General features: G+C 41.3%; 1 protein-coding gene across 5 annotated transcripts in view; it reads left to right on the forward strand.

Moving 5' to 3' along the window:
- Window positions 1-12,542, forward strand: part of LOC309532470 (scavenger receptor cysteine-rich domain-containing protein DMBT1-like) — a 48,350-nt gene that overhangs the window by 19,877 nt on the left and 15,931 nt on the right. For 3 of the 5 annotated variants that reach the window (XM_082222757.1, XM_082222758.1, XM_082222759.1), the window contains exons 7-10: window positions 173-199; window positions 1,859-1,885; window positions 2,967-3,123; window positions 4,273-4,463. In XM_082222757.1, the coding sequence (XP_082078883.1) occupies window positions 173-199; window positions 1,859-1,885; window positions 2,967-3,123; window positions 4,273-4,463 (402 nt within the window). Of the gene's footprint in view, window positions 1-172; window positions 200-1,858; window positions 1,886-2,966; window positions 3,124-4,272; window positions 4,464-11,995; window positions 12,023-12,542 lie in introns of all 5 variants that reach the window. The other 2 variants (XM_082222760.1, XM_082222761.1) reach the window with 2 other exon arrangements.

Genomic DNA, 12,542 nt, shown 5'->3' on the forward strand with positions numbered 1-12,542 from the left:
AAATAAATAAATTACTTTTCTGTTCTTCTGTATCTCTTCACTACATTTGCATGCAGAATTCAAGTATAAGATATAATTTTAACTTTTTTGTGTAACAAGTAGTTCATTTTTTAAAATGAACATATAGAATGTGGATACTACAATTTGCTGACCAATGTTTATCTTTCTTTAGCAACAACTCTTCCTCCAGAAACCACTAGTGAGTACCTACCTTTTTGCATGTAATTTTGCCACAGTGAACAGCCAAGGGAATAATGTAGTTTCGGGCAGAAAATACAGCATGGAATTAAAATGCAGTACCTTCTTACATCCCTTATAATAATGGGATCTCAGGACCATCTGAGTACAATCGTGGTTGATGCTCTTTGGCGGTAGAAGAATGGAGCCAGAGCACAGTCATCTGAGCAGCTTCCTAGTTGTCCCCATTCTCCTCCTTGCTCAGCTGTACAAAGCTAACACTGAGACTAAGAAGGAGGAATCTGACCAGCAGTACCACTGCCTGGACAAAGGATGCTGGGCAGGCAGGCAGGGGGTGCGGCTGACAGCAGAATGAGGTTGGTGGGGCAGTGCCCCATTTGCTTTCACAAATCAGCCTGACCCAAAAGTAGATTCATATTTGTTTTGACACAGAGTAGAAACAGAATAGGCCTTTCCTTTGAAAAATTGCATATGCAAACACACACACAAGTGAAAGTATGGTCATCTTGCACTGGGATGTAAAGTTAACATTTTTGTTCCTTGCTTTCTGATCATCGCCTTCTGAGAAATCCTATATTTCCAGCCCCCTGAATTGGGTGTTCCCAATGTGCCTAGGTGAAATTTTAGTCCTAGATGCCCTTGGTCTGAGGGAAGATCTAAAATGCAGTGCTAATGGGGACTTCCGGGACTAAATTTCGGAACAAGAATGTTTTAATAGCTGAACAAGATAGAAAGCAAGAAATAAAAGAGCAAAGGACTAATTACGACATGGAAAGAATAATCAGAGGAGCAACAAATGATCAAGGAAAACCAAAGGCTTTTATTAGACTGGACTTTTGAAGTTAAACATTACCAAAATAACTAAATTTAAAGAAAACCGGCAAGATGGATTGAGATAAAATTATGGCTGTGGACTTAAGACTTCCAGGCCGACAACATACAGATAGATGGACATGGGGAATCTAAACCGGGGAAGGGAGGGGGAATCTTAGAATCCAAAGGCTATGTAATCGATTTTTTGAATTTTCCTATATTTTCTATCTTATATTCTTTATAACTTTGATCTTATATGTTTTCGTTTTACTTTTTATCTTTTTTAAGAAAGGGGGAACTCGTGGAAGGAAACGAGAACTGATCTTGGGGGGAAAATTGTGTATTATTTTAAGATAAGGAATGTTGTTAAGATTGTGTAAATTTAAATTGGCTTATGAGTAAAATGTATTAGGTTTAATTCGGGAACGAGACCTTGTTGAACCAACTTAAGGAAAGGGGAATACAGTCGGGAGGGGAAGGAGGAAGTCCCAGAAAGAAGGTTATGAAACGAAGGCTTTAAATTTGTTTCTCTGTTTCTTTTTCTTCTTTATCTTTCTTTCTATTTTTCTTATTCTGTTTTTATTGGAAATTCTAATAAACATGATTTAAAAAAAAAATAAAATGCAGTGCTAATGTTGCTGTAGAGGAGATTATCTCTACAATACCTTGCACATAATGACAACTGAGCCTGGCTCTACAAAATGTTCTGTCTGTGTTCTTCAGTGCCCTTTCAGTGTGGTGGCATCCTCTTGGAACCATTTGGATACATCCATGGCCCTTTTTAAAAAAATGAACATAGTACAATGTGGATATTTCAATTTGCTGACCAATGTTCATTTTTCTTTAGCAACAACTCTTCCTCCAGAAACCACTAGTGAGTACCTACCTTTTTGCATGTACCGCTAGTTTTGCCACAGTGAACAGCAAAAGGAATAATGTAGTTTTGGGCAGAAGATACAGCATGGAATTAAAACGCAGTGCCTTCTTACATCCTTTATAATAATGGCATCTCAGGACCATCTGAGCCAGTGTGGTGTAGTGGTTAAAGAGCGGTAGACTCATAATCTGGGGAACTGGGTTCGCGTCCCCGCTCCTCCACATGCAGCTGCTGGGTGACCTTGGGCCAGTCACACTTCTTTGAAGTCTCTCAGCCCCACTCACCTCACAGAGTGTTTGTTGTGGGGGAGGAAGGGAAAGGAGAATGTTAGCTGCTTTGAAACTCCTTTGGGTAGTGATAAAGCGGGATATCAAATCCAAATCCATCTGAGTACAATTGTGGTTGATGCTCTTTGGTGCTGAAAGAATGCAAAGCAGGAAGACCAACAGCATATGGAGCCAGAGCACAATCAAGTAGGCAGCTTCCTAGTTGTCCCCATTCTCCTCCTTGCTCAGCTGTACAAAGCTAACACTGAGACTAAGAAGGAGGAATCTGACCGGCAGTACCACCTCCTGGACTTGCACATAGGATGCTGGGCAGGCAGGCAGGGGGTGCGGCTGACAGCAGAATGAGGTTGGTGGGGCAGTGCCCCATTTGCTTTCACAAATCAGCCTCCACCTCAGGAGCCTGTATGAGTGTTAGTGAGAAATGACCCAAAGGTAGATTAATATTTGTTTTGACACAAAGTAGAAACAGAATAGGCTTTCAGCCTTTCAAAAATTGCATATGCAAACACACACACAACTGAAAGCACGGTCATCTTGCCCTGGGATGTAAAGTTAACATTTTTGTTCCTTGCTTTCTGATCATCGCCTTCTGAGAAATCCTATATTTCCAGCCCCCTGAATTGGGTGTTCCCAATGTGCCTAGGTGAAATTTTAGTCCTAGATGCCCTTGGTCTGAGGGAAGATCTAAAATGCAGTGCTAATGTTGCTATAGAGGAGATTATCTCTACAATACCTTGCACATAATGACAACTGAGCCTGGCTCTACAAAATGTTCCGTCTGTGTTCTTCAGCGCCCTTTCAGTGTGGTGGCATCCTCTCGGAACCATATGGATATATCTATGGCCCTGATTATCCTGGAAATGGCAGGCTGGTGGAGTGTGCCTGGGAAATTAAAGCTCCAATGTTGTACAGTAGAGTTGTTTTACGGTTTAAAACAGTTGGTTTGAAGTAAGTATTTGGATTATCGTAGTCCTTTCTATACATTTGACTGATTAATTTCTAAATCTGTTTTTGCAACCAGTAAAATGCATCTAAACAACATGGAGTTTTGTGCCATCTTAAAGACTGACACATTTAAAGACAAACAGCATTTAATATTCTTTAGTCTTTAACGGCCTTTGGGCAAGACCTTTTACACAGAACCTTCATTGTTTTTTGCTGCAACGGCCTTACATGGCTTCCCCTGTGGATATGGTCAAAAATGTTTGAGTCCAAGATAATTTTTGATGTCTAGAACAATCAAGTGAGGTAGCCAGAATCACCCAGGACCAGATACGGTCGTACCTTGGAAGTCGAACGGAATCCATTCCAGAATTCCGTTTGACTTCCAAAACATTCAAAAACCAAAGCGTGGCTTCTGATTGGAATTCATGGAAGCCCCATCAGACATTTGGCTTCCAAAAATAGTTCACAAACTGGAATAGTCACTTCTGGGTTTGAGACTACCAGGAGACAAAACATTCGGGAACTAAGCTGTTCCACTTCTAAGGTACGATTGTACATAAGAAGGCAATGGGCAAGATACAATTCAGAGTTTTTCAATCCAGTCCCATATACATATATACGTGATGTAGTTCACACAAATGCCTACAATGAGCCCCAATGAATACGGGAATATTGAATGGAGAATAGAGGGGGAGAATGGAATGCCTCTCTCACACACATCCAGGGCTTTTAATTACTGTGAAGAATATGTATTACTTAGTATTTTTGTTTTTATAATACTTATTCTGTGACATTTTGTATGCATTGCATTACATGTACTCAACAACTTGAATCAAATTAGATAGTATTCATCACAGCTTGGTAACTTAATGCTTTCTCCCAATGCCTGTCTACATCCATATAACTTAGAAAACATTGCTAAAATCTGACTGTAAATGTGAGGCTGACCCCATATTTTTTCAAATACTCAGATTTATGGAGGATGATTGAGTGTATTTCCAATATTTGGTAATCAATTTTTTGCCAGTCTCTCAGCATAATCTAACATGCCATGTCTTGAGGAATTGCTAGTTGCGAGGAATAAAAATAGAGTTTTTACGTGGCTCCATTAATATGAATAATAAATAATAACTTCTAAATTTGCATCTACAGTTTGAACTGCCGCAAAGACTATATTGAAGTCTATGATGGTGGCCTGGGCTCATCAAGACAACTTGGAAGAATTTGCTTGGCTACCCATCATGCATTTATATCCACGTCAAACACAATGACTGTTGTGTTGTACAGAAATTCCTTTAACGCAGGACCATCATTTACTGCTTATTACTATATGACGCCACAAGGTAAAATGTGATTTTTAGAGTCACCTATTAATCAACAAATATATTCAATCTGCTGCTTTCATGAATGGATCCTTATGCTTCCTTAAAAATTGCATAAGAATATATAAAAAGAGTCCTGCCTAATAAGACTGAATATCCTCGTAGCCCATCATTTTGGGAAGTCCAGAAACAGGACTTCAGACCTGTTGCATTTACTGGGTCTGTTCACACGACAGTTTATTGTGGACCTGTGCTCACGCATGCATGTTTTGCACAGCATCTACATGGCACAGTCCTCGTCAAAATGCAGTCCCATATTATTTTCCTAATTAATCCAGATTGGGTTGTTGTGGAACTGGTAAATGGTAAATGTGATAACGCTAAATGTGTACTAAATGGTAAAAAAATATGAAACGGCATGTTGATAAGGACATCAGGGCTGGTTTGGGAGGTGACTGGGATGGCACTGGATTCTTATGGTTGGGAAGGAGCTGAATTTTCCCTAGTGTGGGTAAATGTTGCTTGAGTAAAGAAGCTTCTGCACCCTGGTCTGCCACTTTTTTGGCCCTTTTGATTTCATTTGGGCAAGTACTGGGGACACTTCTGTGGCAGTGAAGTAGAGGGATTCATCACCTGATCTCTCTCTCCAACCCCTCTTTTCACCCTTGGAGAGGGAGATCCAATGCCATTATTATTATTATTATTATTATTATTATTATTATTATTATTATTACTACTACTACTATTTATTATATTTCTTTATTATTATTTATACCTCGCCCATCTGCTGGGTTTCCCCAGCCACTCTGGGCAGTTTCCAAAAAAAGATTAAAAATACATTAAACTTCCCTAAACAGAGCTGCCTCCAGATGTCTTCTAAACATCAGATAGTTGTTTATTTCCTTGACATCTGATGGGAGGGCGTTCCACAGGCGCCACTACCAAGAAGACTCTCTGCCTGGTTCCCTGTAACTTGGCTTCTCGCAGTGAGGGAACCGCCAGAAGGCCCTCGGTGCTGGACCTCAGTGTCCGGGTAGAACGATGGGGGTGGAGACGCTCCTTCAAATATACTGGACCGAGGCCATTTAGGGCTTTAAAGGTCAGCACCAACACTTTGAATTGTGCTCGAAAACGTACTGAGAGCCAATGTAGGTCTTTCAAGACCGGTGTTATGTGGTCTCGGCGGCCGCTCCCAGTCACCAGTCTAGCCTTACTCCCTTACTCCCAGAGGGCCTTACTGCCCCAGGGGACTATAGGCTTGAAGGACAAGAGTACATATTGAATTTCTATTCCCTTCTTTTATTTGTCTTCTCATTCCCCAACAATTCACCTTTCATTCATTCATAAGCAAATACTATATGTTAGATCATCTAATGGTCAAACAAAATTCACTGCCACAAAAATGGGATTTCAATGTAATATAGTTCTTAATAATTTTTATTCCTTTCTTTTGCAAGAAACAACTACAGAACACATTTTGCAAGAAACAACCACAGAACACATTGATCCTAGTAAGAAGAATCTGCTAGCTATTTAAAAGCATTAGTACAATATACAGTTTTGATTTCATTTTACTGCACCATTTTTTTCTTACTCTGTTACTTTGTTTCTCTTCATGAACTAGCTTCTGTCACCCCGGAAGCAACTACAGAAGCAACTACTGCTGCTGGTAAGAGTCCTCTGACTCCCAAACTAAAGTACTAAATCCTAATCCTGAGTATATACACACAAATATCATAGAACAGGTTTCTCATGCAGAGCATCTGCTAACGAGAAACCTGAAAATTAGGTGGTGTGTATATTTTAAAGAGCCTGATCTGTTGATGGCTATCACAGACTGTCTGGAGAAGCAAGCACAAATCTTTTCCAGAGATTTCCTTGACTTCTATTTCATTTGTATCCCATTGTCTATGACTCTGTTCCTCAAGTCTGGTCTTGAAAAAAGCATGGTCACATCCACCTTGCTGAAACATCCTACTTGAATATTTGCTGAAATATTCTCCTTGAAAATGGGGCTAAGGTGTCATGCGAATAATTTATGTTAATGTGGTAGATGTTGGAGTCGCCTCTGCAGAGGTTATTCAGTTCCTCTTAGTACCTGACTTCTAATCATTAGATTGTGGTGACTGTTGTTGCTATGGCACACTCAAAGCTTAGGAACTGAAGTCTCTGCATAAGACTCAGCTGGCATGTAAGTGTAATTACTGGAGCAACTTTTCCAACCAGAAACCACAGAACCTCTGCCAATGATAAGACTGAATCCTTCTCTCAATAGGCGGGAAGTATGAAAGATGCCTAGTTGAAATTCCATTCAGAATTGGGGGAAAGAGCTCTTAGGTGTGGTTGCTAGTACATATTTGACAGTCTGAAAGTATTAGTGATACATGTTCCAAAGGTAACTGAGTCAATATTTCAAAACAAGGAAGAAACTGAACCAACTTTTGAAAAAGAGTATGGAAAATTGAATGGAAATTTTTTGTGTGTGTGTGTGTGTGTTAATGGAAACAAATACTGAGCTGTATTTGAAAGCATGTCCGTTGCTCAGTCCCTGCTCCTGCCAACCTAGCAGTTCGAAAGCACGTCAAAGTGCAAGTAGATAAATAGGTACCACTCCGGCAGGAAGGTAAACGTGTTTCCGAGCGCTGCTCTGGTTCACCAGAAGCAGCTTAATCATGCTGGCCACACGACCCGGAAGCTGTCTGCAGACAAACACCAGCTCCCTTAGCCTACAGAGTGAGATGAGCGCGCAAACCAGGAGTCGTCCACGAGTGGACCTAATGGTCAGGGGTACCTTTGCCTTTTACTGAGCTGTATTAGGCATGGCATAGCAACCTGGTTTGGGGTTACAGCTTTATTCCCCATTTCCTTTCTTCGAGGGACAAACTATCACCAGCTTTTTATAAATCTTCCATTTCTAGCCTGATGCAGTAGTGCTGAGGCTAGATGCTTCTTGGGTTTGGTGGTCCACTGAAAAATATCCAGTGTTAGTTACACTGAGTAGTAAACCTTCAGGCCCTTACTACAAGGATTGCCTCTTGTGCCACAGATCCTTTCGCCAAAGATTCTTGGAAATTTTAGCTTGTTAAGGGTGTGGAGAATTGTTAGGAGGCCCTCATCACCCTCTCAGAGCTACAGTTGTCAGAGTTCCATGGAGAGAAGGTTTGGTTGTTCAATGTTTGGCTTAATATTAACACATTCTACCACAATCTGATTGATTCTGTTCTTTCTTACTAGTTCAATCCACAACTGGAGAACCGACCACTATAGTCACAGAGTGTAAGTCTGCATGTAGAAACTTCTTTTGTGACCACACAGGGAAATAAGATACACAGATTGGGTGAACTAGGCCACATTTAATTTAACACTACAAATCTACAGAAGGGAATCAAGGTCAACCTCAGACATCTCCCTCTGCTCTGACAGAGGGAGATCTGATTATTTCTGTGGCCCACAAGGAAGTTCCCTCTAGGGGCACAGGGTTGCTGGGTTCATTGGGTAAAAATACTGATCCTTTGATAGGGCACCCCTGATTCCTCTCCGCTGGCGGTGCTGGCGGCAGCAGTCCTGGGAGCCCGGGAGTCGGACAGACAGAGCCTTTTACTCTGGCTGGCTTGTAGGAGCTCTTTTCTGCTGTTGCAGCCGCCATGCTGCCTTGCCGGAACTCTCTCGGGTAAAAATACTGATGAATATTAACAGATAATAGTGGCATGCCTATTACTTACCAATGCATATCAATGTTCCTCTTTCTTTGTGAACAGCTCCTTCTACTCCTACTGGTGAGTCCTAGTTTTTCATTTCAAGGCTGAATCTTTCTCAATAGGCATGAAGTATGAAAGATAAATAGTGGGAAATTGATTAAGAATGGGGGGTGGGTGGAGCTCTTAGGTGTTGTTACTAGTGCATGTTTGAAAGTTTGAAAGCATTCGTGATATATGTTCCAAAGGTAACTGAGTCATTATTTCAAAACAAAGAAGAAATTGAACAGACTTTTGAATAAAGATTGTGGAAAACTGAATGGAATGTAAGCAGAATGTAAGCATAAGTCTGCATGCTTGAAACATCTTTTGTAACCACAAAGGGAAATAAGATACACAGACTGGGCGGAATGAGCCACATTTCATTTAACACAACAGATCTGCCGAAGGGAACCAAAGTGCACAATACTATCTTCAAGTAGCAAACAGGGTGAACCAACTCTGACCAGAATAAGAGGCATCATTTCACCTTAAGCCCCATAACTTAGATGGGGTTTTACAGGTTGGCCTCAAAGGTACTTCTTCTTCTGTCAGTGGGTCTCACAACTCAGAAGGCAAGGCTCAGAAAAGTACCTAAGGGTGCTCACCAAAACCTAACTACCTGATAACTAATTAATTATCCTATTTAACAACAAAGTGATTTACAACCAACCAAACAGACAAGCAACTCTCACTCATGAGATGAAGTGAAACCAAGAGGAAAGAGAAGTGCATTAAAAACATCCTGCCCACAAATATATTAGTAATTTAATCGGGGCAAGGATATTGGAGGCCTCCAGCTTCAACCTAAAAGCTCTCACTTCCATACATCACTACTGGGAAAACCATAGCTTTAACTATACAGACCTTTGTTGGCAAGGTAATGTCTCTTCTTTTTAAGATGCTGTCTAGGTTTGCCATCGCCTTTCTCCCAAGGAGCAGGCGTCTTTTAATTTCATGACTGCTGTCACCATCTGCAGTGATCATGGAACCCAAGAAAGCAAAATCTCTCACTGTCTCCATTTCTTCCCCTTCTATTTGCCAGGAGGTGATGGGACCAGTGGCCATGATCTTTGGTTTTTTGATGTTGATGCTTCAGACCATATTTTGCGCTCTCCTCTTTCACCCTGATTAAAAGGTTCTTTAATTCTTCCTCACTTTCTGCCATCAAGGTTGTGTCATCTGCATATCTGAGGTTGTTGATATTGTTGGATTCTCAGGCCGCAGTCAGAGGTAACTGGCCACACTCCAGGCATTCGGCTTGAGATCCTTGTTGACCTCCCCGTCTGCGTCTCCCGGCAGGATACAGCCAAGGTCACTATCGGCGATCCCACTCAGCATGAGAGGGACACACCTCTCCTCCCTCCTCCCTGCTTCCCTCAGGGAGGGGAAAGAGACAGACAGAAATCTATTTACATGACTTTATTTCTGTCATTCCAGCAGTACAGAGAAACACGTCTGCACTCTCCAGTCTCCAACAGTAGAGAGAGAAACTCCACCCCTGTACTTCCAGTACAGGTCAGATGACACTCTGAGCTAACATCCGGTGCTCAGTACAGTGAATAGACTGCCCCTTTGTTCCAATAGTACAGTCCCAAACATCAACATCCTGTTTTGCATTCCAGCAACTTGCAGCTCGCTCTCCCATTGCTGCTTTTTCCTGACAGATATTTCTTCGGGCAATCTTAATTCCGGCTAGGGATTAATCCAGCCCAGCCTTTCGCATGATGAATTCTGCATATAAGTTAAATAAGCAGGGAGACAATATAGAGACTTGCCGTACTCCTTTCCCAATTTTGAACCAATCAGCTGTTCCATATCCAGTTCTAACTGTAGCTTCTTGTCCTACATAGAGATTTCTCAGGAGACAGATGAGGTGATCAGGCACTCTCATTTCTTTAAGAACTTGTCATGGTTTGCTGTGGTCGACACAGTCAAAGGCTTTTGCATAGTCAATGAAGCAGAAGTAGATGTCTTTCTGGAACTCTCTAGCTTTCTCCATAATCCGGTGCATGTTTGCAATTTGGTCTCTGGTTCCTCTGCCTATTCTAAATCCAGCTTGCTCTTCTGGGAGTTCTCGGTCCACATACTGCTTTAACCTACCTTGTAGAATTTTAAGCATAACCTTAACGTGTGAAATGAGTGCAATTGTGCGGTAGTTGGAGCATTCTTTGGCACTGCCCTTCTTTGGGATTGGGATGTAGACTGATCTTCTCCAATCCTCTGGCCACTGCTGAGTTTTCCAAACTTGCTGGCATACTGAGTGTAACAGCACCATCTTTTAAAATTTTAAATAGTTCAGCTGGAATACCATCACTTCCACTGGTCTTGTTACTAGCAGTGCTTTCTAAGGCGCTTTTGACTTCACTCTCCAGGATGTCTGCCTCAAGTTCAGCAACCACACTAACAGGGGTGTATGAGCCATTCATATCTTTCTAGTATAATTCCTCTGTGTATTCTTGCCACTTCTTCTTGATGTCTTCTGCTTCTGTTAGGTCCTTACCACTTTTGTTCTTTATTATGGTAATCTTTGTATGAAATGTTCCTTTCATATCTCCAATTTTCTTGAACAGATCTCTGGTTCTTCCCATTCTGTTGTTTCCCTCTATTTCTTTGCATTGGTCGTTTAAGAAGGTCTTCTTGTCTCTCCTTGCTATTTTTTGGAAATCTGCATTCAATTTCCTGTATCTTTCACTATCTCCCTCGCATTTTGCTTGCCTTCTCTCTCCCGCTATGTGTAAGGCATCGTTGGACAGCCACTTTGCTTTCTTTCATTTCCTTTTCATTGGGGTGGTTTTTGTTGCTGCCTCCTGTATAATGTTGTGAGCCTCCATTTGTAGTTCTTTAGTCACTCTGTCCACCAAATCTATTTCAGTGGACCTACTCTGAATATGACTAATGTTGGATATCACCTTCTGATGAAAAGATGAGAGTAAACGGGAACAAAATTAGGACAAAACTTGAAAAATTGTGATATCCTGGTTTATTTTAGTATGTGTAGAGCCAAAACACTGGATCCCAAGGGCCGCACATCCTCTGTTTCATATAAGGATATTTACAATTTTCTTCAGAACAGCAGCTAACCTTGGTCAAGAGTCCTCCTACGTTTCTCTTCAGTGTTCTAAGGTTGTTAAAGTCTAAACACACTTAAGTCTCTGTTGCTTGTACATTTATGACAACATGCTGGGGTGGTAAAATGCTTGTTATTCAACTGAACTTTACTCCACAAATATTGATCAAGGTTGCTTTTCTTATCAAATTCTTCCCTCACAGCTCCAGGGTTGACAACCAAACCCGTGTATAGTAAGTTTCCAATCTAAATCTTTATTGTTATCCTTTGTCCAAAAAGGGTATGAATTAGAGAGAAGCAAGTCTTCAATTGAATAATCAGACATTCAGTTGAAATAGAAAACATACTTGTTATGGTATAAGAACACTGCAATCTCTGTTAACTGAAGGGCTTTACAGGCATTTGGACTTATGTCTCTTCTTCAAGGGAGGACAGAGGCAGCAGGGGTGATTTGAGAATAGCCCTCCCCTCAGGCTGTAGCAGGAGCAATGCAAAACAGGGCACCTCAGTCCCAATCTCTCTAGGCCAGCGATGGGTCGCCTTTGGTTCTTCACTTAAAAGTCCTTGACTTACAAATAAATAAATTACTTTTCTGTTCTTCTGTATCTCTTCACTATATTTGCATGCAGAATTCAAGTATAAGATATAATTTTAACTCTTTTGTGTAACAAGTAGTTCATTTTTTAAAAAAATGAATATAGTAGAATGTGGATATTACAATTTGCTGACCAATGTTTATCTTTCTTTAGCAACAACTCTTCCTCCAGAAACCACTAGTGAGTACCTACCTTTTTGCATGTAATTTTGCCACAGTGAACAGCCAAGGGAATAATGTAGTTTCGGGCAGAAAATGCAGCATGGAATTAAAATGCAGTACCTTCTTACATCCCTTATAATAATGGCATCTCAGGACCATCTGAGTACAATCGTGGTTGATGCTCTTTGGCGGTAGAAGAATGGAGCCAGAGCACAGTCATCTGAGCAGCTTCCTGGTTGTCCCCATTCTCCTCCTTGCTCAGCTGTACAAAGCTAACACTGAGACTAAGAAGGAGGAATCTGACCAGCAGTACCACCTCCTGGACTTGCACATAGGATGCTGGGCAGGCAGGCAGGGGGTGCGGCTGACAGCAGAATGAGGTTGGTGGGGCAGTGCCCCATTTGCTTTCACAAATCAGCCTGACCCAACGGTAGATGAATATTTGTTTTGACACAGAGTAGAAACAGAATAGGCCTTTGAAAAATTGCATATACAAACACACACACACAAGTGAAAGTATGGTCATCTTGCACTGGGAT

Source organism: Podarcis vaucheri (genome assembly GCF_965113315.1).
Source record: "Podarcis vaucheri genome assembly, chromosome: 5".
NCBI classification, from domain to species: domain Eukaryota; kingdom Metazoa; phylum Chordata; class Lepidosauria; order Squamata; family Lacertidae; genus Podarcis; species Podarcis vaucheri.